Below are 23727 nucleotides of genomic sequence, written 5' to 3' on the forward strand. Positions count from 1 at the left end.
GCCACAATAGGGTGTGTAAACCCTTATGCCCTGCCCATGTGGTTTCTGTGGCAGTAAGAGGAATTAATGCTTTCCTAGAGAGAGACTGTGTAGGAGCCCTTAGGGTAGTAAGGCAGTCATGGTACCTGCAGTGCCTTGATGAACCTAAAGATTTTCTTAAAGGAGATGCACAGGAACTGGGGCAGGCATGAGTAAACAGGGAATTGAGTTTATTCTCCCTCCAGTTCTCTCCTACAGACTCTCAAGCAGTGGAAAGGATCTATGTGTAAAAGGGCTTCTTTATGTGGAAGTCACAGGGCTATTGCCAGCCATTGTTATCACAAGGTTAACAGGTGTAGCTGTTAAATAACATTGCAGAGCATTTTCTACTTAATGCCTTTTCCTTACTTATCTGCTGAACACCAAAGTAATCTCATTTGCAATCGAGAAATTACGTTTATCTTTTAGGAGTTTAGGAGATAGGTAATTTGCAGTCAGGAGGTTGGGGTTTTCTTTTTTCTTTCTGGGGGGAAGTTGGTGCTTCTTGCATAACAGAAGTTTAAGATCTTGTCTGTGTTCTTGAGCATTTTTACTTTTTTTGGAAGTTCTTCCTCTTCAGAAAGCTGCATTAAAACAGTTCAGCTTTCAAGCCAACTCACACGCGCAGTCTCCATCAACTCATTCTGGCACTTACTCGTAAATAAGTTTATAAACAAATGCATTAGTTCCTCTGTCTTTCCTTTCTCCCTCATTTCCATATAGAAATGTCTTCCAGCCATGGGATTACCTGCTATTTGCCATAAATATCTCTACAGCCACTCCTTGCTTCATTACTCCTTTGGAGTTTCTGGCAAGGGGAGGTTTTTATCATTTCTCGGCCAAGGGAAAAGGCTGTATGTACGTGAAGCATAATGGTCCTTGTGGTGCAGTCTCCATGTTTGCACAAGCAAATACAGTTAATACAGTTTTACAGTACAATTTGAAAGCATTTATAGGTTTTTTCAGGAAGTTATCACTTGAAAGTGATTGTGATCTTGGACTTCAAGTTGAATAACAAATCTGTGTTCCCAAGGAAGCCTGAAAGCGTCTGAATTTTGCTTCACTATTTTTAAAGAGACATTTCATGTAATAGGCTTAAATTGGCCATATTTGGTATTCACTTGGCCCTCGTCTATTTTATTCTGTCTGCATTCTGATAAAATACCATGCTTGGAATTGTGATTAGGATGTTCATTCTTTCAGGCATTTTCTTAATTGTTGAAATATGTCTGAGCTACTTATATTTAAATTAAAGTATTTCCATTTGTGATTTAGTGGAGCAGCCACCACTTTGCTAGATGTTATTAAGACTGATTTCCATAGAACGCCCTTTTTACTACCCATTGTTAATTACACATGCAGCTGGAAGTGGGAGTTCTGTATTGTACAGTCTTCATAGATAAAATTCTTGGTACAGATCAGATACAATAAGATATGTCAGAAATCTTGTAAAATGACTGATACTTAAGGATGAAAAGCATTATTTTTTTTTTTTATGGTAGTAATTCTACTAAAGCTCAGGTGAATTTTACCTTGCATGCCATGCTAAAGAAGAATCATAAAAATAGTTCCAGTGGGTTTCTCTTCGGTTATGAACTTAGCTGCATAATGAAATGTGCAGATTTCTTCAGATGTGATTTTAATTTGTAATATCTGTCACTGTCTGGGTCAGGTTCCTTTACCAGCCATTCCAGTATAAAAGTAAAAAACTTGTTGGTTTTTTTTTGTTTTTTTTTATGTTAAAGGACTTTGGATTTATTACTCTCAGCATTACTAAAAGCAATTTATTAGCACAAAAATAGAAGCGTGAACTTGAGAAGGACTCTTTCTGCTTATTTAGTTTGTTCAACAGCCACATGGACTGGACAGGCATCCACATTCCTTTTACTCAATCCTGTACGTTGTTGCATTGACTTAGATGTATTTTGATGTGTGGAAATGCAAAGTGCTGCTTTGAGTAATGGAGACACCACGAACTCCTAGTTGACAATGCTACCTAGTCGTAATAAGAAGGGTGTATGCAGGCATTTCTTCTGGTTGAGTCCACAGTTTTAGCATATTCTTCTTCTGTCGATACTTCTGAATGTAGCTGACATCAGTGGGAGCTGTGTGTAGTTATCAAAGGGAGAGTAAACACCTGTATGGTGTAAAGCAAAGCCACTTTGGTGTGAAGTATGGTGCCATTGTGGCTTAATGGCAGAAAGCTAAGTGAACTGACTCTCATAAGTGAAACTCCAAGCTTGTTGTTATATTGTAGCCCCAGCATTTCTTTTACTAGTTGTGTGGAGACCTCCCACTCTGATGGGCAGAATGTAAAGTGAGTGGAAAACTTCCTACATTCTGCTGCAGTGGCTGAGTGCATTCCAGTGGGCTGGAGTGTCACTTGTGATTTATTGCCCTTTTTTGTTCTTTTATTTGTTAGATTTGTCATCTTTGCAATGACAGTTTCATCTATAAAACAGTATAGTTAGAAGAAACTGTTAAGAGGATACAGGACTGCCATGTGAACTACTGGTTCTTTTCTTCTTTTTCTCTTGCCTAGTACATTACTGAGTCTAATGTCAGGTTTTCTGTTTTTAAGAGTACATCCAAAACACCTCAGATTTTAAGTGTAAGTACAGTTTCCTTAGAGTAGTTAAAAAGGAGCTGAAGCAAAATAGTTATGCTGAGGGTAATTCTGTTATCTTGTCCTGGTTTCAGCCTAGACAACATTAATATCAAACAGATGTTTGGTCACTTATTTGGGACAGGACAGAACTAGGATGGGGGAACATTCTGTACCACATGACACCACACAGAAGGCCATAAAGCTGTGGAGAGTTGGCTGGGGCCCAGCTGCTGCTTGGGGGTTGCAGGGCATTAGTTGGCTGTGTGTGTGTGTGTGTATATATATATTATATATATATATATATATATATATATATATATATATACACACACATATACACGCTTATGGCTTGCCGAGGAGATCTGTATTCATAAGCTACCTTGGCACTGTACCAGGGTCATGGATGTTACAGACCCAGAGCAGGAATAGCAAGAGTAAATCCCATGACCTACAAGAAAGTAATCCTTTGTTATCCCTTAGGAAGGACTAAGTAGCATAAATAGCTAAGGTGTACACTGTAGAGACTCGAGTTTATCTTTTATTCCTTAAACAGGTAGGTATCACAGAGTTAATAGTCATGGCATGATCTTATTAAATCCCTCAAGAAGACAACTAGCTGACTAGGAAATGTAAGTGTCCCAGTCCATAGCTGAGAAGAGCATTATGCCAGGTGTCAGCATCAAGTGTCTCTTCAGTGAAGAGACTGAAATGAGGTTTAACTTCAGCTGCTAAAGATGAGTCTGTTCAATTCATCCTAGCAGGAAAAATAATCTATTTGCTCAGCTATGTGTCATCACATTCTGCATCAGAATATTTTTGAGGCTGTTTGAGGTTGGAGCAGGGGGCACTTTCCTTAATCTCATTACAGAGAATGGAAACAAAGATCAATAATAAAAATAACTGTGTGAATAAAATGACAGAGTTAAACTTTTGACAAATTTAAGGAATCTCTGCTATCTGTGCAGTGTTGGTCAATATTAAACTTATTCCAAAACATTTCAACATCAACAATTGACAGAGAAACAGAAAATATGAAACAAAGATAGTAATTATTAACTTTTTATAACGTGCTTCTATGCGATGTGGTGTACTATTTCATTTGAGTACAAAAAAAAAAAAAAGAGGTCTCTGATTTTTTTACATTCAAAGCAGAACTGTTTTGCATGTACCACAATGAAAAATTAAGGAGAGACAAGGGAAGAGAGAAACTCAGAGAGATAATTAGTAACCGGGGAAAAAAAAAAAAAAAACTTACAAATTTCAGTGTTTCCCATCTGTAGTTATTGACTATATTCATAAAAGGCTAAGCAATTTGAATTTTAATTTGAAAGAAAGTGTGGGGGCCTTGTTTGGGGTAAAATCACTTGTTTGCAAGTACTAAAAATCTGATGTTTGTATCACTGGAGAGTTATCAAAAGTGTAATGCAATATTACGTGGATTATATCTCTGCTAAAGAATAGAATAATATTAGAATGTGCTGCAGTTAAGTAGGGTTGTGTAGTAAAGAGAAGAGTAATACAGTCAGCTTTTATCAGAAGGCAGAATAGAACATACTACTCTGGGCAAAATAGTGTTCCACTAACTCACTCAGTTTTTATATTCCTTGAAATAACCTATTCAATGAATACCTAAGCTATGTTTGTCTGCTTGGCGTAATATCTCAACACCATCCTAGCCACGACTAGTTATTGATGGGATTTCAACACCTACTTTTCCACACATTGCATTGAAAACATTGTTTTCTGCTGTAATGTAAGCTTGTCTACAAGAGAAAAGGATTTTAGAGCTCTGAGAGAGATGTTCAAATTCTGTGTGTATTTTTAAGACTTCATTTTTTTTTTCAACACTTTGAACTTTCATGTCCTTCTGCTCATCTGATTTTTCTGTTATTGCTGACCACTGGGAAGTTTTTTTTTGTAAACAGAAAGCTCTGCTTTCATCTTTTGAGTTAACATGAGAAACACAGGGGGATCAGAGCTAAAAAGTGCAAATCATTGGTCGGAACCAAACATGAAACCTTTCTAAAGCAAACAGGGCATATTTTGCATTTTCCATTGAATTAGACAGCTTCTGTTTATGACTAAGTGTGTTGCTAATTAAAAGTGATATGAAAAGGAATGAAGAGGAAAAATGACTATTTAAGGCATTCTTAATCAAGTGTGACAGTTGGATGTTTTTCTGTAGCTGTTAAAACCTACAGGAAATAGATGAAAAATGAAATGTAAATTAGTGATGATCCTTCAGAGGAAGCCTGGTCTATTTGTGTTCCTGTTGATGAACCCTGATCTTGGTTCATCTAAAGCTGCTTTGGTTTAGACAGTTTTCTTACTGGCAATACTGTAAATGCTCTATTCTGTATTGGTGCATAGACAGATATAGAGTTCTGTGGAATTATTTTTCCTTTCTTGTGCTGATTCTCTTTTCCAGTTCCTCCAACAAATGTTCTTTTCTCAAAACAATGGGTTTTTTGTTTTTGTTTTTAAGAAAAGGATGTGCTCTTTTGTCCTGCTTTTTATGCATTCATCATAAATATATTTTTACCTTGCATATATCTTTTAACAGGCATATGTTTCTGCATGTATAATTAGATAGCTCATTTTGCTTAAAGATATGATTTTGTGCTATCCTCCTACAAAAAAAGCAGTTAGTGTGTGGTGATAAATCAACAGAAATATCAGCTTGCTGACTTCCTGCTTGCAACAGTTCATCTGCATTCCCATAGTAAAGTTCTCAGTGCCAGAAACATCAGAAGACAGTACCTCACTCTACTTCTTCTTACCTTCAGCTCCAGGTTATTCAATTCCCATGGTGCTTGTAATGCCTTCCATTCTTGGATGGACAATAGAAGTTGTGTTTGCCATACCACTGAGCTCCAGAAGTTGAGTTTCTCTTTAAGTAGGTCAGCTCCAGAATAATTTCTCTCTTTTCTGAAGAGTGCAGAGCTGTCTTCAGACTGAAGTTTGAAGTCATTCACACCTTTCCTGTTTGTGTATCATGGTTGAGACAAACTTTCAAGCACGTCTGGTATTTATTATTGCTTTTACTATAGTTTCAGGAGTAGGTCTGGTATTGAAAACATAAGTCACCCAGAGGTCACCTTTGCAATAGGTGAAATTCAAATGCTTATGAAGAAGATGTTAAATTTTCTGCTGTTTGAATATGTGTGACTAAAAAGTGGTATGAATGTGCTCAGAATTTTTTTTAATATATCTGGACAGAATCAGTCTGGACTGATTGCTTTCATTTCCTTAGAGATAATTTGAATTCACCATAATCTCTCTCACTGTTGACATAGAGATATGTGATATGCACATATCTCATTTTGTGGCGCTCTTCTGGCCACAGAATATCGGTACTCATAAATATGTATCTTATTAGGAAAAGAAATGGTTACAATGGGATGCTCTGTAGGGCCACTTGGAAATTTAAGATTGCAAAGAACTGTTATCATTTTTCCTTAGAAGATTTTTTTTTTTTTTTAATGCTATTAAAATGCAGGGTCTTGTAATTTCTTTGGTTTTGAGCAAGGACTTCATGTGGTTTTGGTGACCAGAGGAAGCTTTTGATGAACTTTGTTTCCTTTTTCTTTCTTTCAAAGAAAGGGAAGAAAAAGCGTTACAATTAAGTTTTTGCTTGTTTTGTTTTCATGGAGGAAATGAGCAGTTTGTGAATGTTTGCTTGCTTGCTTTCTTACAAGCTGTTAAAAAAAAAAAAAAAAGAAAAATCCAGTATCCAAAAAATCCTGGATTTAAAATTCCATATACAAAAATTATTGTGGTGAGACCAAAAGATGTGTATCAAGTGAGGAGCTTTGCTTGTTTTAGGCATGTCTCATAAAGGATGTTGTTATTCCTGACAACCAGGAACACATTTTTTTTTTTTTTTTAATTAAATTATTTTTGCTCACATGCACCAACATGAATCACCCACCAGTGAGAGACAGGGCTCATTCGGTAGTCAGTTAACTGAGTCTAGTTCATTCATCAGTGCTTTGTGTTTCTTTCCATGCAGTTCTTTGTCACTTATGTTTACATTTCAGTAAAGAATATAACAAACAAAATTAATAATTCATAATTATTGTTACGTAGTGGAGCCTTATTTTGATCATCCCTTCTGCACATAAATCTTTTAACAAGACAGTTTTTTCCTGCATTTAAAAAAACAGCAAATAAACAATATTCCAAATCAGCAGGATTGTTCTGTGGAAGTACAGAGATCCCTTTTTAGGAAAGGGAGACCTCTACACAGCAGTATGTGTAGTATTGATGATTGTAAATTACAGATAAGATAATCTTTTGCTATATTTTTGAGTGCTGTTTTCCCTTTTGCCAGGGCATTGGAGCAGACAGATTCAGTGAGAGCTAACATATCACAGAAGGGAGAATTGTGATATGTTGATTTCCACACCACAGTGCTCAGCAAAACAGAAGACATAATCCCTGTCTCATGGATAAAGTAGTTTATGCATAAGCATTTCTAAAAGAAGCCAGGAAAAAGAAAGGGTAAAATACTGTAAAAAGAGAAGCAAAGTAGATCTTACTTGAAGGCATTTACAAAACTAATGTATTCAAGGCATAGAGAGAGAATACTGAAAAAAGTACCAATCAAAACCACCTTCTGTTACAAATTGTACCCTGCCCAACAGCACCTCATAACTTCCACCAAAAGGACAAAAATCAGAATGGTTCTGAAGGAGATGTAGGGCCACCAATTAGAAAACTATTCATGATGAAGTGGAGAGATAACTTTCTCCATTAGCTGGAGTTCTACCAGGTCAATAAAGCAAAGACATTCACTAGCAGTATACATGCTGACTAGCATTCAATTCTCATCTGCTAGCCCCTTACAGTATAAATGCACTAGCCAGGATGGTAATTAATTTCATCTTGAAATGTGTATGTGTTTTGGGTCTTCACCAAAACAGTTCCAAAGTCTGGAATCTGAAGAGAGGCATAAGAGTAAGTGTACCATTGTCTGTAGTCATTTGGTGATAGCAAGGTGGAAATAGAGAGGAAATTCTTCTGGGGGAAAACTGGACATTTTCCACCACTTTCCCATCTTGGGTGTATTTTGGAGTTTTTGGTAGAGGATTGGAATTGATGTTGGTTGTTTAATGTTTATAGGAAGGACCAACACCCCTGGGGCACACCTTTTCATAACAATAGTACAGACCTATTGGTGTACTTATTTTGTTACATTGCATTTTGTGCCAGTCCTTTACTTCTGGCATCTTTTCATCTGCTTTAGATCTAGAGCATTTGTTCCTTCCTTCTTTAGACCACTGTAAGTGACATAGTCCTTAAAAGTATTACTCTAAAATATCTCTTTCTACTGTTAAATTAACTGAAAATGAGTGCTAGCTGAAAGGAGTATTTCTTACATTTCTTTATGAATATTTACCTCCCACTCCCACCTGTAATTGGTTCAGCTGCCTGTTATTGCAGCCTGTCTTGGCTAGACAGCATGTTTCTAGTGAAGAGGATTCTTAGCTTGTACTTACATTGTTCTTAGAACAGCTGGGCTTTCAGTTCAATCTAGAGCTTCTAGGTTCTCCTATCCTACAAGTAATAGGGAGTAGTAAGAATTTTTTTCTTTTGTATTCACTCCTGTAATTTTTTTAGGCCAAGCAAAGTATGGGCAGTCTCTAAACCCAAGTTCTCTGATCTTCACTGTTCCCTTGGTAGCAAGAACCATGGGAGTCTTGGATGTTTCGAGGAAGCATCAAGCTTCTGTGCTTCCATTCTTCCATGAAGCATTTTGCATCATCTTGGCCACCAAAGCACAAGGTTATCTGTCACACAGAATTATTACATTTTATCTTTCTGAAGTCTTGTAGGTGTTATGGTTTTTCTCTAGAACAAAGAGAACAATTTGGCAGTTCTCAGTTTTTGTGTAGTAGAGATCAAAAGATACTTGAAAGAATAGGCTGTGTACTAACACAATGACTTGGTCTCAAGTTTCAGTGCAGAATGGGACAATCTGGACTAACTTTATCCTTACTTTAAAGCCTTTCAAACATAACCATTATGTCAGCCACTGGGAAGCCTATAAATAAAATTCAGGTGGAAAGGCTTGCAGGTGATACATCAAGCACGAACCTACTGGGGACTTAAAGCTGCAAGAAGATAGTAAAATGGGCAGCTGCTTTGGTGAGCCAGAAGTGCAAGCCAAATCTAGTTAGTTAGAGAGGAGTTTCTTGTTACTCAAGTAGAAGATTATATGTCTGGAATTTTTAAGATTGCTTTAAACAAAACAATCTATAGCTCGTTTTGGCAGTGACTGCTTTTGTTGTATTCCTTTGTTTGTAAACATAGCTAGCACTTCCTAGACTATTGAGACAGGGTTATTTTAATGGTTGTTCTGTTCTGTACAGAAGTGGGCAGTCAGTCAGCTATTTCTAAGTACAGCTTTTGGAAGGCACTAATAAACATTGAAAAACAAGTCTAAATATTTCTTAATATACAAAGAGAGAAAGAGGTTCTGTTTGATAGGGGTCTGTTATGCTGCAGAAGTAAATTTTCATCTTGAAAAACAAGAAAAAGGTTTATGTGTAAGCTAAAAGAATGATATTCTGCATGGTTAGTTCTGTTAGTGTAATGTCTTAGCTTCCATTTTAATGAGTGGTAGTTCTGCTTAAACTTTTCTATCCATAAATGACCTGCAGGAGACTGTTGTTTGTCAAGTGTTCAGTTAGGTTAATAACATGGCACTTGTACCTTCGGACTGAAAAAGGAAAGGGAGGTTTTCTGCTCAAGGAAATGACAGGACTGTTGACCCAGAAGTAAAATAATTCCTAAAATTAGAGCTGTGTGTCTTAAGTGATAATGAGGAATTTTTCAGAACGATTTTTTTTTTTTAACATAATCTTGGTAGAGAAGTAGAAACTTCACTGAAGGAAGTAATTCAAGAATTCGCCATGAAGTAGACATTAGATAATGATGACTGGAATATAATTCACTTCTCAATCGGAAGAGGATTTGGTAAAACATCAGAAAGTATTTTGTTCATCACTCAACTTCAGTAAGGTGAGATTCCAGTATAAAGAAAAAGCTGGTCAGATAGGTCTGGGAGTCAAAAATATGTAGGTGTTCTGTGGCACTACTCAAAACTGTAATCACTGGGTGATTGCAAAGTACTGTACAAAAGTACAAGTTAAGGAAAAAAACAAAAAAAGTTTCATATTTTAATTGCTACTGAAGTAAAGACACGAAGAATGGGGAAGAAATAAGTAAAAAGAAAATAGAGAAGGTTTATGATTAACTAAGGGTAAGTATCTAAGGGTTTGGAACCAAACAATGTTACTGTCTCTCCTATTCACTGCAAGAAGCCTGTGGTAATACTTTGCTGTATTTTGTGGCATCATGGGGTTTATCTGTAAGTTTATCTCAGTTTTTCACTTCTGGCAGGAAGCACTCTAGTTTGCTCTTACCAAGTAAGGACTTTCTGAAGTCAGCACCTTGATCCTTTGTAAACTGTCAGGAAACATTTCCTTGTCCTTTCATTTCTTAGGAAGCTCCCATGAGCTGTCCTGCACTTGCTGCTTTTTACTGACCTATTGCCTCTCCAGAGGGAGACCACAGTATATGTGGTCAGGATATATTATCCTGATTCTTCCAGCTTGAAGCGAGGTTACTGTGCAAGGTTTAAAGTCAGGCTGCTTTGTACAAAGGTAGAACTAGAAATTTAAAAGCTGAGCAAACAAAAAGCTGTTGCATAATTTGGTCTATCGTTGTGTGGAAAAAGCAATGGGCTTAGCTCAGCTGTTGGCAACAAGCAGACTGAAGGGCTATAGCACATCTCTGATGAAGACAGGCTGAGGGAGTTGTGCACGTTCTGCTTAGAGAAGAGAATGCTCCATGGAGACCTTGTTACAGCTTTCCAGTACTTGAGGGAAGATTCTAGCAGGAGGAGGACTGACTTTTTACATGGATGGATAGTCATAGGACAAAGGGGAAAACAGCTTTAAGCTAGGTAAAGAGAGATATAGATTAAATCTTAGGAAAGAATTGTTAACTCATAGGGCAGTGAGGTGCTGGCACAGCTGCCCAGAGAAGCTATGGTGCCCCATCCCTGGAGGTGCTCGAGGCCAGGTTGGATGGGGCCCTGGGCAGCTGAGCTGCTGGGGGCAGCCTTGCCCATGGCATAGGGTGGGACTGGGTGGGCTTTGAGGTCCCTTCCAGCACAAACCATTCTATGATTAAAAACAGGTACTCTGCTGGAGATGCAGGAGTCCACTGGTCTTGTTGATGTGTATTTTTAAATCCTCTAGCTTAAGCAAGGAACTTTAAGATTGCTGTATCAAACAAATTATTTGAAACAGCTATAATATTGCAATACAATAGTGCATATTTAGTACCATTGCTGTAAAGAAAGGTTACATTTTGCAAAGATTTTTAGAATGGCAGTACAGTAAAGAAAAAATCAAATGGCCATTTTTTTAAACTTGCAGTAAGACTTTTCTGAAGTCTCACTTGGAAGCATACAAACAAAACTAAAAGCATGAATCGCCATTACCGTCTGTCAAATGGTAGAATTAATTTCAGAACTACTGCCTCTAGTGTCTTGCATCCCCTTATACTATACATTGTTTGCCTTCCTCTCTGTAATGCCAGTGCAAATCCTGGTGTGCCTACAGATTAAAAGTCAGTTAAGTAATTATAAGATGAGAGATGAATTATTAGTCTAGACCAAAATCTACCTATCAGACTGGAAACAAAGAAAAGTAAAATGAAACTTTTAGGTAGTATACTTATGTACAGCACATAATGTTAAACCCATGTCTATTAAATAGCTGTCAGAGAGTTGAGGCAGCAGCTCTTGAACATGATACTAGGTGATGTGGATTAATGACAACAAAACCCTATTGAATAAAAAGGCAGTGTCGGCATGAACTTCAGTCTTGAAAAATGCTTGACAGTGTTCACTGGAGGTAAATTTGGAGAGCTTTTAATTTGTGGAGGGTTCAGAATTGGTTGCTGCACTGAAGAAATGGATGCAGATTTCACTGCTGCAGATGCTGCCTCTTCAGTGTCTGCTTGATATCACAGTAAAACCAAACTATGCTAGAGCTAAAGAATGGGGTGGAATGCAACAGATAGAATCTATTTTTATTTTTTTATTTTTTATTTTTTTAGGTTTTAAGAAATACTGTGGTGCATTAAAGGGATATACAGTTTTAAATAAAAATGGAGGGGATGTTGATCCAGAATTTCTAATGATAATTATATATGTTTCTATATATTTAAGATATATGTTCAAGCAAAGTGAAAAGTGGCAAATGTTCTTTTACCCAAGTGGACTGTCAAACCAGCTGGCACTAAGAACATTCAGTGTATGAATAAGACACTGAATGAGACCAGATGAGAACTGAGTCAATAGCGGTATCTTTTCTCATAATACTTTATTGTAGGTGTTTTTAAAAGGAATGTCTCACAACATACTTCCAGGTTAAGGCAGTCTTTTCTGCGAGTCAGGCTGAGTACATTGTGGTGATAAACAATTCTGTTTTTTCCTCAGAGCAGCATTACATGTGCTTCTCTTGTAAAATTTCTGATGATTACTCAATTTGGTAATCCTTATATGATGCAGTATGGGAGTTTCGGTGCCCTAATGTTAGGCTTTGTATTTCTCCTTCTGTACATTCTGTTTTGAGAGTTTGTGTTAGAGGTGGATTCTGCAGCTTGTAATATATTACTCAGTGGGTAATGCTTTGTGTCACTGAACGGATTTCCTGAAAGTTGTGCTCCAATGTGTGAAGAAAATGTTTGCATTCTGAATATTACTGATATTATCTCTGCACTGTGCAACTCTAGTCGTTTCTAATGAAATAAGGGTTCTGTGTCACAGGGAGACAGGACAATGAGATAAAAATGAATAGGATAGTTGAGCTGTATGTTAAAATGGTGCAAGGATGCCTTCATTAATTTAAATACTGAGCATCCCAAAAGTCACACTGAAATCTTTAAAGGAAGGAAGGGAATCATAAGGCAGATTTTGAGTAGGTGTTACTGTAAGTGTTCCAGTAGAGTGAAGTAGCTTGAAGTAGATAGTTATGAAGAGACATTGGAAGGAATGAGTGTTAGAAGTTATACCTGAAATGGTGTTGCTTCTTGTTGTCTTTGCATTCTTCTTTGTTTTGGTCTTAAGTTCAAAAGAGTGCTGTGACGTCCTTCTCATCTCCTGCTGTTTGCATCACAGTGTTTGGTTCACTGCTTCCTCTTTGTCAAGTCCAATTTGGCAGCTGCCTTTTTCAAGAAGATACAGTGGATGTTTTCTAAATATCTTCTACACTTTTGAGTGATATGAGTTTTAAAGTCATTTATGCATGACACAAGGAAATTAAAAACACAACTGTTTATAACAGAATTTCATGCATATGCACGGACGAAAATATAGGGATAGATTCTGTTATGACTGCACATTTAGAGTAAGAATTTTATTAATACAGAATTGCAGTTCACTGCTATAGAACTAATGCTCTGTTGGGAATGGACACTGATGTGTAGCAGATCACCTTCTCTGACTTACCACTCACATGAAGAGTCATAATTATTTCAAAAAATAGATACATTTTTAATGGGTGTTAGGACCCATTTTATGGCACCAGTAACACTTGCCAGGTTTTCCATGTGTTCCTAGTGGAATTTTGAAGAAATGGGCCATAAGTGTAATAGTGGGCAATCAGAACAACCACCCTGGCATATCCTGCTTGTGTCTTAGAACATCAGAAATTTTTCATTGTCATTTTGCGTGTACAAATTTTTCTGAAATTGATCACCCACTTGCTCTCTTTCCAAAAAAGGAAATGAAGAGTGAAGTAAAAAAAAATTTGATGCTTTCCAAAACATTGCATAACCCGGGCAGTGAGATAAGAATGTGGTGTAAAAATACTACACTTAAATTAGACTTCAGTCTGCCTTTCCCCTTCCCAAGAAAAGCTATAGCAGGAGAGTGGTACATAAATCCCTGTGTCCGTGTTATGGCAGGGTGACTCAAATGATGAATGCTGTCACATTTTGATTTAAAAATAAAAATAAAAAAAAAATTGAAGTTCATAAAAAAATAAATTCAGTTTAGTGAATTGAATGTTGCTTCCTTAACATTTTTTCATCCTGAACTCATTTAGTAGGGGAAATGGATATTTCATCAGACATGGATTTGACGTTCCATCACATTATACAGTAAACAGTACAAACGATGTTATTTTTTTTTTTAAATGGAGAAGCTGAAAGAGCTAAGACAGTAGATGCTGTAAGGCACTGGTTATCTCATTTAAACAGATATTAAATGTGGGTGCCAGTGGTGTGATCATCAGCTGCTTCCCACTTTGTGAATAAATTGTTTAGGAGTCTTTTTGCCTACCAGATGTGACCTAGATTTAGATTTCCAAAGGCAAAAAAAAAAAAGTCTATTGTGTAAAAAAACAATTGTGGGTGAAATGCATGGTAAATGAGCTTATCTCACTTTTCCAGGTGTTTAAGCTAATATATTATGGAATTACAGCTTCATTTATGAAAAATAATTGAGGAAAAGGTTCCAGCAAATCAAATTTGGATAAAGGCTTAGGAGAGTTATTGTGTTGTGAGTAAGTTTCTAAATGGCAGAGAGAAAGGAGAGCCAGAAGAGATAATAAAAATATAGAAATTTGTGAATCTGTGAAAAGGCTCTTACAAAAGGGTCAGGACTGGCTGTGATATCCTACCTGTGTTGTGCTCCAACACTGTCAGGAAACAATATGAAAAATTATATTCCTGTCAATGCATGTGAAAGCAGAATATTTTTTTTTTCCTAGGAAGATCACAAATTGATATCTGTTGGTTCTGGTTAAGATTAATGACATCAATAAGTTAAGAATATAAAAATGGGAAGAGTAACAACCTTATTCTTTTTCTTTCTCCTCCCTTTACTCATTCCATAGGGGCTGCTACTCGGAAGCCAGACCCAGAGCCTGAGAAGCAGACTGACCATACTGTTAAAATTGCTGGAGTTATTGCAGGCATCTTGCTGTTCGTCATTATATTTCTGGGGGTTGTGCTGGTAATGAAGAAAAGGTGAGTGATTAGTAGATATTTTCTATGTACATGTTCATATCATAGCATCTCCTACAACAGTTGTCTATCTGATACTGGCATAAGTTTCCAGCCACCTTTGTGTCCTTTGTCACAATTTAGGAAATAATGGTCCCTCATATCCCTCAAAGCTTTGTTGAGATTTTATAAAACCACAGCATCTGTTTTTTTCTACAGCATTTTCTATGAATTAATATTTGTGGCTTTGTTATAAAAGAAAAACAACTCGAGGTTAATGATTCTAGCACTTTGTGTATTAGTACTGCATGATGGACTTTAATAATAGAACAGCATCTCTATCCTGAAAGGTGAGTTTCCGCTCTATCCAGCAGATCAGCTCAAAGTTAGCTATAATTTCATTCTTGAACATAAAAGAAAGCTCTCAGTCAGAAGCTAGAGCTAAGGTAATTTGTGCTAAGAATAGGGTCTGTATTGCTTGGCATAAACGTTGTTCCCTGAAAACAAATGAAAATGTGATGGTACTGAATGTTTCCAAATGTCGGTTCAATGCAGACGTATTGTTGCATGTAAAGCAGACGTCAGATTGTTCTGACTTGAAAATCATATGAAAACTGCTGTAACGTTAGAGGTGTAAGGCTGTGAAGTCTGCTTGGGTTTTTTCAACATTATAAAAGGGGGAGAAAAAAAGAGTTAAAATATCTTGTGGCAAGGGAGGTGGCATATGTAAGAAAAAAATCTTGTGATGATAGAAGTCAAGATTGGGTGAAATTCATTAGCAAGCAAGGTCAAGGCTTTAGGTTATATCATGAGACATGAGACTTGCAACTGTAGAGGTGGAGTTGAGAATGAATGTGAGCTGTGGAGAGGGCCTGAGTCACTAATTCTCAATATGTATCTATCATAGTCATCCTACTGTTCCATACTCCCCCTTCCTTTTTGCTGTGCACCTGGTATTACCCCTTTTTCTTCTTTTGCAAACAGTCTTGGCCTGATTCTGCTCATTGCAAGACTGTGGTTTGATTGTACAATAACTATTTTGGCTGGCCTGAGGTAGTCCAAAACCCTGAGCTGCCTGGAATTCTTTGAGGAGGTGCACAGGGAAGGAGGCAGCTGCTTGGCAGTGCCTCGGGGTGGGCTACGCAAGTAGCTGCTTTTCACTTCCCTTGAAGACAGAAATGGGTTCATGAGGTGGTAGGGAAAATTGAGCTGTGGCTGGAGCAGTGGGCTGTGTCACGATAAAGGGTGGGGAGAGGGGTCAAAAGTTGCTATGCAGAAGAGACAAAGGCTTAAGCCCTGGAGTAAGTTTGGCTGGGGCAAAATAGGCCCTATAACCGAACCTCAACAAAGTGCAGTGCAGCACAGTTGAAATCTGTCCTAATTTTTTTTTTTCAATTTTTTTATTCTTCCTAATTCTGATTCCCTGTACCATTCATACCTTCTGTTTTAATAGTTGAACTCCCAAAGTTCTCTCTAGGGCTAGAGGCAGTACTTGGCATGCAGTGAGGAAGGCTTGTTGCATTGTGCCATTTGTTCATGTAATTCCTGACCACCATTCATCATTCTCTCTCTTCCCCTTCTGAGTCTCCTTAAGTATCTGCATCAAAGTTAGAATATGTTCAAACACAAGGCGCAAGTTCTTCTTTGTCTCAAAGGGTAAGAATTGCAAAAGTGACCCAAATGAGTTGTCAGGGTCTGTGGTTGAATGAATGCTATACTGGCTCTTCCCTCTCTAGGGAAGAGCTCTTTGAAAATGTAATTGTTAGAGACATGAAGGTTTGAATCTTAAGCGTTTGGATGTTAATGCAGAAGGGTGCTTGTTTCCTTCTGTCTTTTACAGTGCAGTAATTACGACTCATAATTCTGTTGTTAGGAAGAAAGTGTGTTATGTGAACTTCTTCAGGTTTTGAAATCTGCTTGTGAAGAGGTGAAATTATTGAAAGTACAAGTCCAGGAACTCTCATTTCCAAATATGCACAACTCCATTGCATATATACCAATAAATTTAACGTGTCCTGGAATTATGCTGCAGCCTTGAGTGAAACAAACTGTAAAATGAGTTGAGGTGAATATTAACAAGTAAGAATGGTTCATCTGTGTAACAAGGATGTGACTAGGCTTTAATGAGAGTATCAGGAGATAGAGGTCTGGGACACAATAGACCTAAAGCAGATGCTGTATAGTAGAAGGTCTTGAATACATTTATGCTCACAATTTAAACATAAAAATGGACCAATTATTCAATAGATTGTTATTGGTGCATTAATTCAGTATGCTACTGAGAGCCCCTATGGTTTCTCCTTGGTTCAGTTACTGTGTATACATTATGCATTTAAAGAAAGTGCATAAATCATCCCAAAGGCTTATTGTACCTGCATTGTTTTTGCAGTTTTACGATACTTTAGGTGCTACTTCATGAAACAATCTTTTCAATGTAGCATATCATTTGACTACTGCAGTTTGTCATTTTATTTCATATACTTTATCGGAAGCTTTACTGGAGTGATGAACTGATCAGAAAGTAAAATAGCTGCTAGGACCTCAATGGCACCTTTCCTCTGAGAACCACTTTTGTTACTGCATTGTTATGAGCAGTCTCTTAGTGTTACAGTGCTAGGATTTACCATGCCAAATCTACATGCTCAGAAACTTGCTGTGTTTGCAATTGGCTGCAGCAATATCACATTCACATCCCATTCTCCCAAGGTGTATCCTTAGGAACATGCTGTCTGTTATTCATCCTTTCACTGAAATAAGTCCTCATAGGCATACATCAGGGATGGGATGTCATCCAGAGACCTACACAGGCTCAAGTCATGTGCCAGCAAAGCAGGCATGACATCTTGTGCTTGGGTCGTGATTATCTCCACTGTCACTGCTAGCTGGGAAACAAAAGGGTAAAGCACAGACCTGTTGAAGAGGATATGGGAGATGACAAGATGGACGTAAGACAGCAATGTACACTTACAGCCCAAAAAGCCAACTGTATCCTGGGCTGCATCAAATGAAGTTTAGGAGCCCTCCACTCTGCACTAGCAAGACCTCACCTGGAGTACTTCATCCAGAAGTGGAGTCCTCAGTACAGGAGGTACATCAGCCTGTTAAAGGGCATTTAGAGGAAGGCCACAAAAATGATCCAAGGGAAAGGGAGAGGAACACCTGCTTGTGAAGATAAGATAATATTAGAGAGCTGGGGCTGTTCAGCCTGGAGAGGAGAATGCTCTGTGGAGGCCCTGAAGATGGCCTTTCAGTATCTAAAGGTGGGCTATAAGAAAGATGGGGACAGACTCTTTAGCAGGGTTAGTCATTATAGGACCATGGAAAATAGTTTCAGACTTTTATGAAAGAGGGGAGATTTAGACTGAATATAAGAAAAAAGATTTATTTTTTTTTTCTCACAATAAGAATAGCGAAGCATTGCAACAGTCTGCCCTAAGATGCTGTGAAAGCCCCATTTCAGGAGACATTCAAGTTCAGGGTGGACAGGGATCTTGAGCAACTTGATCTAGCTGTGGTGTCCCTGTTTGTTGCAGAGGAGTTGGACAAGATCACCTATACATGTCCTTTCCAACTCAGATCTTTCTGTGATTCTAGATGTGGTCTCCAGATCTCACCAGCAGAGTACATTTACAGTCTCTGAGGGTTCAAGCAGTAAACTATCATTTCAAACCCGTTTTTCAGTCGTCAAGAGACTGGGAAAGCATTTGCTTTGTATGTTGTAACTATGCCTTCAGCCACCATAGGCCTTTACCAGTCAGATAAGTTAGGCCAGCAGACAGTTGTTGTGTTTGGTGTCAAGCACCACAGCCTTTCAACAAATCAACTTCTTTGGTATTAAAAAACGAGGCTGATGCTCAGAGCAAAATGTTCAATGCAATGCAGATATGCTTTGCATGTGGTTCCTGTAGTATAGCTGTATGTGGAGAAGTTCTACAAACACCGCTAGATATTAGTCATCCCTGTTTATTGTGTTATATAATGGTCTTCTGAAGTAGCATGTTTGTAAACTGGGTCACAGATTAGGCAACCTATTCAGTGCATGGTGTGGAGTCACTGTTGAGGGTAGAAATAGCAAGGACACTAATGCATTTGCTATAAGGACCCTCACTCTTTGACTAAAGTAAACCAGGTTTGTGTGCTTGTCATCTGGGTTGGAATAACATTGTTAGGGCTTTATTGGCTTTCCTTCCACTTGATTGTTTGGAGCTCTTTATCTGTTCTGTTCTATTTTTATTCATTCAAGCTCTTTCCTGCATAAAAGGTGTCACGTAAACTAGTAGTCTGCAAGCTATTCCTAATACTAATATAGTCATATCAATATGATTGTTCTTCCCTGTGGAGGGAAGCTGCGAGGCTTTCCTCTTCCTGTAGTTGTGCTCTGAATTTCTCATGCGTGAGTTAACACAAAGTCAATGGAAACCAATACACATGTTACCAGCACGTTACTTTGCAGTAAAAGGGATTTTATATCTGATCTTGAATGTAAAATTTCAGGCAGGGCCCTTGACCTCTACTAATCTTTGACAATTTAAGAATAAATAAATAAATAATGCAGCAGGTTCACCTTTTGGTCAAACTAAAGTAGAACAAAGAAAAAAAAGGACCATTCCTACAGCCTTTGTGAAAGCAGTGGCAATTAAATCAAGACTTAGAAAAATCAGAATCTTATTTTATTATTTTATTTTTGTTTGTTTTTGGTTTTTTGGGTTGTTTTTTTTGTTTTTTTTTGGGGGGGGGCGTGAAGATTTTCTTCTATATTCTATTTCAGCTAACTTTATAAAGAAGTGTAGAAGTTGAAAAATTAGATCTATTGTTCTGAGGTTTGCTTAGAAATATATATGTCTTTGGGGTGATGGTTTCTTTCAAGGCTCCTTCTTGTTCCTGCAGTGGCACTGCAATAAGCAAGCAGTTATTAAAATTTTATGTTGGCTTCTGCTTCAGTTGTAGAACGGAATGTGTCTGATCATTGGTTTTTCTCCATAAAGCGCTTATTTACTTGTGCCTGTCTTTACTTTCCAAGTATCTTTATGTCTGAGCCTTCCAGTAGCTTCCAGTGTGTGTAATTGTGGCATCTGTTTAATGCTGTCTCTGGTTCTTGGCAGTAGGTAAGGAATGCTTTTGTATGCGGTGGAGCTGAGCAGGGAATGCATTGGTCTAATTCCCTGGTAGTAAATCAGGCTGTTCAGCTGAACACCTTTGCCAACAATTTCAAGCAGTTAGGATGGAAATTGGAGATAATAGGACTGAAGGGAAACTCCAGTTCTCTCCAAGTGCCCTCCTGTTTTTTCCCTTGAGGTCAGCTACAAAAAGGAGATAATTAAAGAAATCAGTGTGAAAATTACACAGTTCCAGAAGTTTCTTCATATAGTAGGACAATCTTTCAACCAGCTGTGTTATTTTAGTAAGATTTTATAGTGAGGCCTTATTGTACAAGTAATATTTATGAAATGCAGTTATGTTGTCAGTTTCAAAGGATGTGAAAGAGCTTATTTTTCATTGTACATAGGAACAGCCTATTGACATAAAATAACCATTTTAGTGGAAATTGTCTTAAAAGCTCTTGGTTCCTTGGACTGAAGAGAATTTGGCCAACATTGGCCAAATTATTTGGGTTGCATTCTTCTACAGAGACTTTTCTGCACTTTTCATACATATGGAGAGGATACATTTGCATACATTATGTAGGAAGTAAAATGGAACTTTTTCTCATCTCTTTAAAATGCTAAATGTGTTCCGTTAGGAATGGCACTTTTACATGCGGCCTGGGAATTTGTGAATCTAAAACCTGGTAAAACTAAATGATTTTTCATACAGGCTTCATCTATAGTTCCTTGTTTTTTGTTTGCTCTTTTCACATTACCTATTATCCTTCTATTATTCTTGAGAATTAAAAACTACGCTGTTGCTTGTCCTGGGTTTTTATATGGAAAGTCTCATAATGGTAACAATCTAAAAATAACTGGAGCTTGAGACTTCTAATTTTTCTCATCTTGTACAAATTTTTAATGGGACATTTTCACAAAATTTAAGTTCCTGGATGTTTAATTTTTTTCTACACAGCATAATTCATCTCTTTAACGTATTTGGCAGAATTTTGCCTGTAAGTACCAGCAGTGCTTCTCTGATTAATTGTATTTATTGTTGTTTCTCAAATTATTATACATCTTTTAGAAGTATGAGAACATTTGCACTAATTACACTAAATCTCTGCAATTGCAACATATGGCAAGAAATAGTGTTGGCAATGTCATGAGATTCTAAATGAGAGCAGGAGAATGAGTAATTCTGAAAAGAAGGGCAAGGGGATGTAATTACAAGTGATGAAGTTATGAAGGCAACACCTTGCTAATAGAACAGGTAGCTTGAACTGCTTTGGTATGACCTGATTCTGTGCCCATTACTGAAGGCAATGGAATATATGCTGGTGGAAGAAGTGTATGGATGTTTCTTCAGTTTTTCCTTTACTTTGTTCTTAGGCGTCTCTTAAAACTCATTTTTAACAGGTGTACATTTTTACAGGTTGCCACGTGATTAAATATTCACTGTGTAGCCTCTTGTGTTTGAACAATACTGTTTCATCAGAAAAATGGGAATAAAAACTGGGAAACATTTCTAACGGCATCTTCACACAAAGAAGATGAGAGAGAAAATTTGATGAAAGCCTAGTTTTCAAAGGGATGCCTGAAGCATGTAGCTAGAGGCAAGTTAACATTAGTTATAGGCCTTTGCAAGGCCTGTTTACATGTTTCCTTCTGTAGTCAAAGGCTGTATATATGTGCTTAAAAATTGCTTATGCCTACATGGTTCATTTCAGTCTTTTATCTTATCAATATGTGAATGCTATTTGACATTAAGCTCTGAAGTGCTGTAAGATCTCGAGCCTCTTTTTAATTACAGTCAGTATATAGAATTCATTTGGGTTGGATCTTAGTCCTTTTGGAGAGTTGCAGTCCTACTTGCAGGAGACTTGTAACTGAGGGAGAGAGAGATGTAAAGCAGAAAAACATAGCTGGAGGGCAGGTATACTTTGTGCTTATGCAGTGCATGTCTGGGTAGAGGGTCTGGCTGTGTAAAAGGTAACACAGGAATGATTGGAGGGATGTCTGTTTTTTCAGGATGGTGGTGCTAGGTCTCCAACTCTTTGTGACACTCAATTAGGCAGAAATAACAGGGATACAGGATCAAGTTGTACTGTTTCCTTTGTCATGTGGAGAAATATCTTTACTGGCTAAAATTATTTTATAGATATAGCCTTTCTTCTTGTGTGATAACGAGAAATTTTCACTTAATGTTAAGTAACTTAAAAAGCAGTTGGAATAACTATTATGGATATAGCTTTAGATAGAAAGCACCTCCAAGTAAGTTGTTCTTCAGAATTTAGTTATTTAAAAAGCTGGAAGTTATTTCTCTGTCACTATTGGTTTTTCCCTCTGTGGAAGCAAGTCCTAATCCTGTCAATGGCAGAACTGATTTACTTAAGTAAAGGACAGGGTGTCCAAAAATTCTATTGTATTATGACTGAAGTAGAAGCTAATATAATACATACTCTGGAGTTCCTTATGGTTAAAATTAACACTCAGAGTTCATGTAACCCTATTCTCATTCCAGTTGAAATCTAAATTGACGGCATTTTATCACTTCATTTGTCAGAGTTCATATTATATGCAGAGATAAGTGTACGTTAAATTTCTAATGTTACTTGGATGTGCATTGAAGTGGTTTGACGTAACGGTTGGAGATGTGTTATGCATTGTATTGCTTAAAGTTTTATGGAGATGGATATGTTATTTATCTGTTCCAGATATGGTGCATGATATGCCCAGATAAGCATTCTTGCTACCTTCTGTTTGTGTCATCAGTTCAGGTCTCGGTTTCATCTTGATTTTTCATACATTAATATTTGGCTTTTCTTTCCTTCCATTTCATCTTTTCCACCACTGCCTAATCCTTCCACCATCATGGCAGAAGAAGCTATCACTCCTACACTTACTACCTGTAAGTAACTTCTTTGACATCAGAGACACTCTTTCTGCCATGTTGTTCCATGCATAAGTAGTGAATGCTAATATTGAAAGTTCCTTTATGAAAGCTTTTAAAGTGCTATCAAGATAAAAAGATGAAAACAACATGGTCAGTAATGTAATGAAGTATTTAGTTTTACAGAAGTTTCTGTGCCTGCAATTGTTCTTTGGAGTCATTTGAATACTTACATAATGGATTTTCTCAGTTCAGAGTAGTAGCTGTCAATGTCAGTACTATGCCTATGACAAATTTTAATGCCTAAGTAACAGTTTTTAAAACTTATTCACTGGTTTCTTTCTTATTTGTTGTGATGAAATTGTAGCATCAGTTACACATGTACAAGCATTTCCATTTGTTGCTGTGTACATATTATTTTTCATGAATAACAGTTATACATAAATGTCATGAGTTACCGTTCCTGGAGTGGATTTTAAAGGAGTGACCACTAAAAACTTTCAGTGGGTAAAGTGTCATTCTGATACTGTCCTCAGTGATACTATCACATGGTTCTTTATTTACCCAAAGCCTTTGCTTCATTCCACTTGGCTGAGAAGGGTTCTTCTGTGAAGTTAGAGAATCTCTCTCAGAAGCTGTCTGCCTTTTCTCCCTTTCCAAGTACGAAGGAAAGCACAATAGCTTTCGGTTTAGCAAAACAGTTAGGGATCTTGCTTAATTGCAAAGTGAGATGCTTGTTTAATCTTATTGGCCAGCAGCAGAAGCGAGCTGTCTCATAGATAGCTGTTGTCTTGAAAGTTCAGCTGTAAAAGTCACAGGAAAATAGAAGGTAATTTCATATAATTACTGAAGGTGGGATGTTACTTGCATGAGACAGACTTGATCTGTTCAGGTACATACATTAGTCATATAGTGTTGAACAAATCTCAGTTATGTTTTTATTTGAAGGTAATACGAAGTTTCTCTTGTTCCTTTTTTAGTTGCTCTCCAAACTTCTTCAACAAATATTTCTTCAATTAATACATTGAAAGTGCATAAAAAGTTCATTTATGGAGCATGTGGAAAAATTAATAAACTATTTTGAAGTTAAAATTTAG

General features: G+C 37.2%; 1 protein-coding gene across 11 annotated transcripts in view; it reads left to right on the forward strand.

The window, feature by feature from the left end:
* The window catches only part of PTPRM (protein tyrosine phosphatase receptor type M), a 454976-nt gene that overhangs the window by 289881 nt on the left and 141368 nt on the right, over positions 1-23727 (forward strand). For 6 of the 11 annotated variants that reach the window (XM_072327944.1, XM_072327945.1, XM_072327947.1 and 3 more), the window contains 2 exons: positions 14545-14677; positions 22619-22648. In XM_072327944.1, the coding sequence (XP_072184045.1) occupies positions 14545-14677; positions 22619-22648 (163 nt within the window). The remainder of the gene's footprint in view (positions 1-14544; positions 14678-22618; positions 22649-23727) is intronic. The other 5 variants (XM_072327946.1, XM_072327949.1, XM_072327950.1 and 2 more) reach the window with 1 other exon arrangement.

The sequence above is a fragment of the Excalfactoria chinensis genome, chromosome 2 (assembly GCF_039878825.1).
Source record: "Excalfactoria chinensis isolate bCotChi1 chromosome 2, bCotChi1.hap2, whole genome shotgun sequence".
Classification (NCBI taxonomy): domain Eukaryota; kingdom Metazoa; phylum Chordata; class Aves; order Galliformes; family Phasianidae; genus Excalfactoria; species Excalfactoria chinensis.